General features: G+C 43.1%; 1 protein-coding gene across 1 annotated transcript in view; it reads right to left on the bottom strand.

Annotated features, from left to right (window-relative positions):
* Positions 1–4,647: 4,647 nt before the first annotated feature.
* The window catches only part of LOC306933717 (protein FAM240B), a gene marked incomplete at its 5' end in the record, with an annotated part of 8,178 nt that continues 4,613 nt past the window's right edge, over positions 4,648–8,212 (bottom strand). Inside the window, one exon of the mRNA XM_079516027.1 lies at positions 4,648–4,827. Within this exon, the coding sequence (XP_079372153.1) occupies positions 4,737–4,827 (91 nt within the window). The 3' untranslated portion in view covers positions 4,648–4,736. The remainder of the gene's footprint in view (positions 4,828–8,212) is intronic.

The following is an 8,212-nucleotide window of genomic DNA, read 5'->3' as shown; positions in this document are numbered from 1 at the left end:
CCTCTCCCGCTTAGCGGAGAGTGGGGTGTGGTAGAAGACATCTCCCTGAACGCGTGCATATGTCACAACAGTTGCCTCGCGGAGCCGTCTTTTGTCCAGTGTCCACTTTATAAAGTCCATGCACTCCAGTGAATAGCATTTTTATTTAGATTTATGCATTTAGATAACTTTTTTACGTTATTTCAGTGAGAACACCCTGGCTGCCAAGAACACCCTGGCTGCCAGCCTGCCGTTGAAACCTTCCGCCGTCCCACTGTTTTAAACTGTGACACGTTATGGGGGGGCGGCACGGGCCCCCATGAGGATTATGAAAACTATTCGTCCCTGCAGCCATGCACCTATAGCTCCTCACAGCATCACACAACACACGCACGCTCAAATGCCTCCACATTTCACACAACAGTACTTGCTAAGTACTCCGGTATAAGGTTCATGGCCTATTACCCCGGGCCCTCCCCCCTCCTAATATCTCCACATATTGTACAGTATGCATACATTGCCTTCTTACGCAATGTGTGTGTGTGTGTGTGTGTGTGTGTGTGTGTGTGTGTGTGTGTGTGTGTGTGTGTGTGTGTGTGTGTGTGTGTGTGTGTGTGTGTGTGTATGCGTGCGTGCGTGCGTGCGTGCGTGCGTGCGTGCGTGCGTGCGTGAGTGAGTGTGCAATGTTCCCATTCTACATACTATGAAATAATGAAATGTACCCATTCTACATACTGTGAAATAATGAAATGTACCCTGCATTCTACATACTGTGAAATACAAGTTTCAATCAATCAATCAATCAATCAATCAATCAATCGAACCTGACAACAATGAATCAAGATAGAAACGTGACAAAGTGTGCGTGCGTGCAGTGATACCTCTGGGGGACAGACAGACAGACAGACAGACAGACAGGCAGGCAGACAGACAGACAGGCAGGCAGGCAGGCAGGCAGGCAGGCAGGCAGGCAGGCAGGCAGGCAGGCAGGCAGGCAGGCAGGCAGGCAGACAGACAGACAGACAGACAGCTGTGACATTCCCAAGTAGTTTTTAGAGTTGGCTGTCATCACGTCCCAGAACACAGCGGCCTCGCCCCGCCCCACATGGGGGGTTGTGTTATCTAGCCATCCCATTCTAGGGATAACCAAGAGGTTTGACATTTGCTTTTACCTCCCTGAGCTTAGCGTCCCCGCGTCGTGAGCTTGTAGATCGGCTATTTTTGCCCGAAGGAGATTTGCGGTGAATAGGCCCCTATAGGCCGATAAGCACTTGAACCCCACCCCAGCATATAGCTATTCTGGGAGCATGGTATGGTACATGATAAATGGTGCATTTATATAACGCCTTTAATCCAAGGCGCTTTACATACATTGCATGTGCGAAACCCCCATGCATTCACCCGTGACTCCAGGGGGCCCGGGGCCCGTGACTCCAGGGGGCCCGTGACTCCAGGGGGCCCGTGACTCCAGGGGGCCCGTGACTCCAGGGGGCCCGTGACTCCAGGGGGCCCGTGACTCCAGGGGGCCCGGGGCTGTCAGATGATCGATGATCGATCGAAGACCACACAGCGTTACACAGTCACTCATGACAGATACCCACCCAGTCATACCCACCCAGCATTATCTCTCAGGGTCCTTTATCTACACATCCTGTAAGTTCACTTAAGAAATAAAACTAGTGTTGACTAATCAGTACAACAAGTATAGCTCTTATTTTGAAGAGGAAGTCTGTTTCCACTGTAGCCTACTTCCATGACAGACAGTTGTTTTTCCAGCCGGGAGGGACTGACAGATTGTAAAGATTGATTAAAAGTGATGGTGGTGGTGGATTGCTTTTAGCCAAAGTTTATATTACCATATGAAAGCCATGATGCTGCGCATCTTTGACTTAAAGAATGTGTACACACTTTGGAATATACGTTAAACATGTATCCCCCCAGGGGAGTCAGGTTCGCCGATCGTGCGGTCACCCCCCCGGCCCGGTACCGGGTCGTTCCGCCTCTGCACACACACATGTTGGAGTAAACCATGCAAGGCACCAACCTGCACATTGGCAATTAGGGGTTCAGTGTCTTGCTCAAGGACACTTTGACACTAACTCTGGGGGTTCAAACTGGCAACCTTGCGGTTTCCATCCAGTCACTCTACCCCTAGCCTCGGAAACCCAGATCCTTTTGTTCCAGCAGAGGTGCTATAGAGGCGCATGAGAGTTGCTGACCCTGAACTGAAATAATAAAAAGGATATAAAAAAAAGAGAATAGTACAATGTTGATTTTGTTTTTATTTTAAAAAGTATATCAATTTCACAACTGTGGAAAAAATGTTGTGTATGACAGACTGAAAGATAAAGGACAAGTACATTTACTAAATGTTAATGTTTTTGTATATTTTTCTTTTGTGGATTTTCCATGTTCTTTTGATGCTCGCTTTGATTGTGTTAAAACTTTTATTTTTGTGAAATGACAAAAGGAAACTGTTCATTCAAGTGCTGTGGATGATATAAAACATTTGAAAAGGGAAGTGACTGCTTTTTAATTCTCAACTGTTCTGGATCTCATTATTTACGTCACAAGTTATGGGCTTTCTATGATCTAGCACCTCTGCTGGAACACTCCATCATCGCAGTTCCTGTTTACACTGCACATGTGCAAACCTCCCGCAGGAGACCGAGCCACACCTCCGTGCACCTTCCTCTTTATTTTTCCTAGGTGTAGGCCAAGGACTATTAAAAGAGGACAGGAAGCGAAGCCCGCGCAATGGGCTATATGCCGCGTTCAGCTTCCTTGGTCTCAGTTGCGCATGTTTCTTTCCTTCCAGGGAGCAACATGGAGTCCACCGTATGGTCTTTGCTTCCTGTCCCCTTTTAATAGTCATTGGTGTAGGCCAAGGAAGCTTAGAGAAGGAAGTGTCATGGTCACGTGACTGTGCTGCGCCATGACACTTTCATGGGAGCCAAATCTCGCGGAAGTTACATGAATACAAAGCAGTGAATGGAGCAAGCTCAACCAGCTCATAACAAACATTATTTATGAACCAATGAGACCTGTGTTATATAATCAGTGCAAGCATATAAAATAAGACATATCACAGTTTGTTTTCTAATCACTTGCTTTTCGATGTGCACAGAGTGCACAGTAGGCCCATTTTATTTGAGGATTTAAACAGCAGCAGCTATCGTTTTCGCGAGATTTGTCTGCCAGACAGGAAACGGTGGACAGTCTCGCGATACTTGGCACGTTCAGAAACGTACTTTTTGCTCTTTAGATACCTCTATAAAATGTACGTATCGAAAAGCAACACAGCAGACAATATGTGTTGTATGTCTTCTGTTATTTGCCAGAAGCGATTACTTTACAAAAGGTCTCAGTCATTCAGAAATAGTGTTTGTTCATGAGCTGGTCACTGAGCTCTCATTGACTCCAGTGCATTCTGCCGAACTTCCGGGTGCAGTTTGGCTCCCGACGAATCTGCCGTCTGGAATTGCGTATAGCGAAAATGACGTTGGTGACCTTACCTCCATTTCATATACCTTGGTATAGGCTGCAACCAATCACCTCCCTCGTATACACTTCCTGGTATAATAGGCTGCAACCAATCACCTCCCTCGTATACACTTCCTGGTATAATAAGCTGCAACCAATCATCTCCCAGGCGTCACATAATTCTCAAATTTTATTTTTGAGTGGTGTAAACCACTCCTACAACTAAATTTGTTAGTTTACGTGTCTGTCTGTCTGTCTGTGCATGCAAAATGAGCATGGTTGCTATGGTCACCCAGTTCACAGGGGTGTGATTTCATTACGTCAGACATTATGTCAGACCACAGTTGATCAGTCTATATAAGACCTTACACCACTCAGTTCACACGGGTGTGATTTTTTTATTTAAACTTTATTTAAGCAGTAAAAACACACGGGAACTGTCCAAGAGATGACATGTTATGGTGACATCATACAGTACCTACATGACATCATCCACTATGACACATCATGGTTACATCATACAGTATACCTACATGACATCACTCACTCGCTCGCTCGCTCGCTCACTCACTCACTCACTCACTCACTCACTCACTCACTCACTCACTCACTCACTCACTCACTCACTCGCCTAAAGGCCTATTCATAGACAATGAGGGTTTATACAGTACATTCCTATACACAACATTAAGATATATGAAGAAGACCCAAGGGTCGTGACACCACTCGATACATGGACGATATTGGTTCATTATGGCGATACGATCCGATTCAATTATTTGAAATCGATACAGTAACTATTTAAAATACATTGACATTATTTTAAACTAAGTAATTAAACTCCTTTTTTTTTAAATGTCTAAATAACACGTACAAAAATGTGATACAATCGATTATTTGCAAAGCAAAACGATTCAATACCGATTATTTGCATTGCAAAACGATACGATACATAGTCAATATTGCTGTTTTCATTTCGATATACTTCGATTTTTTAAATTAAAATCGATTTTTCGATGCAGTTACTATATCGTTACACCCCTATCTCAGACCCATTTGAGCCACGGACCACCATTTGGTGACATTCAGCCTCTCAGACCCATTTGAGCCACGGACCACCATTTGATGACATTCAGCCTCTCAGACCCAGATAGTAAGAGAGTGGTGACACTAGCGTTGCTCATGCTTGGACAGCCAGGTTGGACTTGATGTTGAGGGTCTTCAGGTGGTCAGATGGTGGTCAGATGGTGGTCAGATGTTACACGACGGTGGCCTCATGCTTGGACAGCCGGGTTGGACTTGATGTTGAGGGTCTTCAGGTGCTTGGTTCGGTTCTCCAGCCGGACGGTCCACTCGTCTCTCAACCTGCAGGAGGACCAAATGCAGGGGGAACAAATGTTACTCAAATGTTTTACTTATTACTATTTCACTTTAAAAAAAAAACTTTTGGTTTTCGTCTACGCAGTCTTATATGTGAACAACCCAGACAGTTTTTAAGTTGCTCGACTCATAGATTTGATATTAATTTTAGCTGCCCCGCCCCATTCCTATACAAATCCATTGTAACTTCAACCTCCATGTTAACCATAATATTTATTGAAAACACTGTTTTTTCTGTTGACTGATATTGTCCTTCTAATACGAGGAGGGGGTGGCCGGAGGAGACAAAAAAAATCAATCAACAGTAAGAAGAAGCTAGCAGAAGGTTGTAGGATCGCCACAGAGAAGGTACAGTTTTTATTGTTTACTTAATGTGATAACTGCACCAGGTACAGGTTTAACAAAATAATATGATTACTATGATCTCAGTCTAGACCAATTTAGACCTGAGGACGATTCTACAAAATTCAGTTATCGTAACATATAATGTTTCAATGTCTAAATCATGATCATGATATCATCTATGTCAGTGGTTCACTGGTTCTCAAACTACTTCATGTCAAGGACCCCAAACATTTTATGTTATTTGGCCCGCGTGTAATTTGGCCTGTGTGTGCGTCGTGCGCATGCGTGCGTGCGTGTGTGTGTGTGTGTGTGCACATGTGTGTGAGAGTGAGAGTGCGTGTGTGTGTGTGTGTGTGTGTGTGTGCACATGTGTGTGAGAGTGAGAGTGCGTGTGTGCTTGTTAAAAGGTCACGAGGATTATCGACTGCATGAACAAATGAAACACACAGGAAGGAACAGACAGCATGCACACTGACAGCTGACACACACACATGCACACACGCACGCACGCACGCACGCACGCACGCACGCACGCACGCACGCACGCACACACACACACACACACACACACACACACACACACACACACACACACACACACACACACACACACAAAGGAGATGCATACAAGGACACAAATAGTAAAGGTGCAGTAGAGTTACACTTACAAAATCATGGCATGTGTTTTCATGGTATAATAATATACTGTAGGCCATGTCACTCAGCATACAGTATATCTATGGGTATAAGTTACAGCGTCTCCGCCACACACACACACACACGCACAAACGCACACGCACGCACACACACACGCACACGCGCACACGCACACGCACACACGCGCACGCACACGCACACGCACACGCACACGCACAGCTCCATTGCTATGTGTACCAGTCATGAACTCAGAGTGGTCTCTAAACGTAACCTCAGAAGTGACTAGATTTAGCGACTAGAAACTTTTAGTAATCAATCATACAGTAAAACTAAAAGTATTTTAGTAACATAGCCTTAGTTAGTGTTACTGTTAGTAGGAAATTCTGATTTCTGGTGTGTTGAACTTGCTACTCAAACTAACTACTATCTTTAATCTTGTCTTCGCCAACTAATAGTCCGGCAGTCGAGGTGGACGGGTGGGAAATTTGGTATAGTATTTTTTATTGGCCTAAAATATTGTCTACATACATTCATGAATCCACTGGCTGACCGGCTGTTGGTATTGGGCCATTTTTTATAGGGGTTTCTTGTGACCCTACCATTAACATCCTATGGCAGGCAAAAATGTCAAACTTTCCTTGCACCTTTAACCCTGTAAGACCCTACGATGCTTCTCGGTAACATTTTTATTTGAATTAATTACTTTTTTCACCTAAACATCATCATTGATGTTCATTGTTTAGTCTTGCAATGCCATTGGTCATGATATTTGCATATAAATACCCCGAGGCACAAATTTACACAACTTCAAAATCTCTGGACAATTTTTAATCTAAATTGACCTATGACCTTTAACCTTTAAACCTGATAAAAGTAACTAAAATGCATGTAATACATATATTTGTGTGATCATTAGAATGTCTAGAACATGTATTATGTATTATTGTGAAAGATATCCACCGAATGTAAATTATTAATTTATTATTATTATTTTAATAATTATTATAAATGTAAATAAACCTTATTCCTAAACATAACCTCAGTAAAACTCCGCATGTCTAAACCCAACCTTATTCCTAAACATAACCTCAGTAAAACTACGCATGTCTAAACCCAACCTTATTCCTAAACATAACCTCAGTAAAACTCCGCATGTCTAAACCCAACCTTATTCCTAAACATAACCTCAGTAAAACTATGCATGTCTAAACCCAACCTTATTCCTAAACATAACCTCAGTAAAACTACGCATGTCTAAACCCAACCTTATTCCTAAACATAACCCCAGTAAAACTACGCATGTCTAAACCCAACCTTATTCCTAAACATAACCTCAGTAAAACTACGCATGTCTAAACCCAACCTTATTCCTAAACATAACCTCAGTAAAACTACGCATGTCTAAACCCAACCTTATTCCTAAACATAACCTCAGTAAAACTACGCATGTCTAAACCCAACCTTATTCCTAAACATAACCTCAGTAAAACTATGCATGTCTAAACCCAACCTTATTCCTAAACATCACCTCAGTAAAACTACGCATGTCTAAACCCAACCTTATTCCTAAACATAACCTCAGTAAAACTACGCATGTCTAAACCCAACCTTATTCCTAAACATAACCTCAGTAAAACTATGCATGTCTAAACCCAACCTTATTCCTAAAGATAACCTCAGTAAAACTACGCATGTCTAAACCCAACCTTATTCCTAAACATAACCTCAGTAAAACTATGCATGTCTAAACCCAACCTTATTCCTAAACATAACCTCAGTAAAACTATGCATGTCTAAACCCAACCTTATTCCTAAACGTAAACTCAGTAAATCTACCAAACCTTGTGTCACCAGACTTTGCACCTCGGAGGAAAGCATATGTCTCCTGTCTCCTCTAGTGTGAACGGGGACACATGTCTCCTGTCTCCTCTAGTGTGAACGCGACCCAGACTACGGATAAGCTGTTGAAGATGGATGGATGGAAGTTCGCGGCTGATCTGGACCAATGGTTGGTTAGCGACATTAACTGTGGACAGACTCACAGACAGCATACTACCGTATACTCCAGTCCTTTAACGTATACTTTACCGTATACTTGCAGAGAAACAGCGAGTTGAGAAAACAGGCCTGAAAGGTTCACTTCTGTGGTCTCTAACATTACACCTAGCTACATGTTTAAGCATTTATTTCATATTTACATGTCGATTTCAGCTCTGACAATTATTTCCGACATGCTCTAGTATGTGAAGAGTCTGCCTGCAGTGCTATTAACTCATTTTGGATTAAAAATTAATAATAATTTCAGTTTTTCTCCTCTGGTGAAAAGCTGGAGGTTGCACGATCTGGCAGCCCCTCAGTCAAATGTGGT

The sequence above is a fragment of the Electrona antarctica genome, assembly GCF_951216825.1.
Source record: "Electrona antarctica genome assembly, chromosome: 12".
Classification (NCBI taxonomy): Eukaryota; Metazoa; Chordata; class Actinopteri; order Myctophiformes; family Myctophidae; genus Electrona; species Electrona antarctica.
This window is presented reverse-complemented; position numbering and strand designations above follow the sequence as displayed.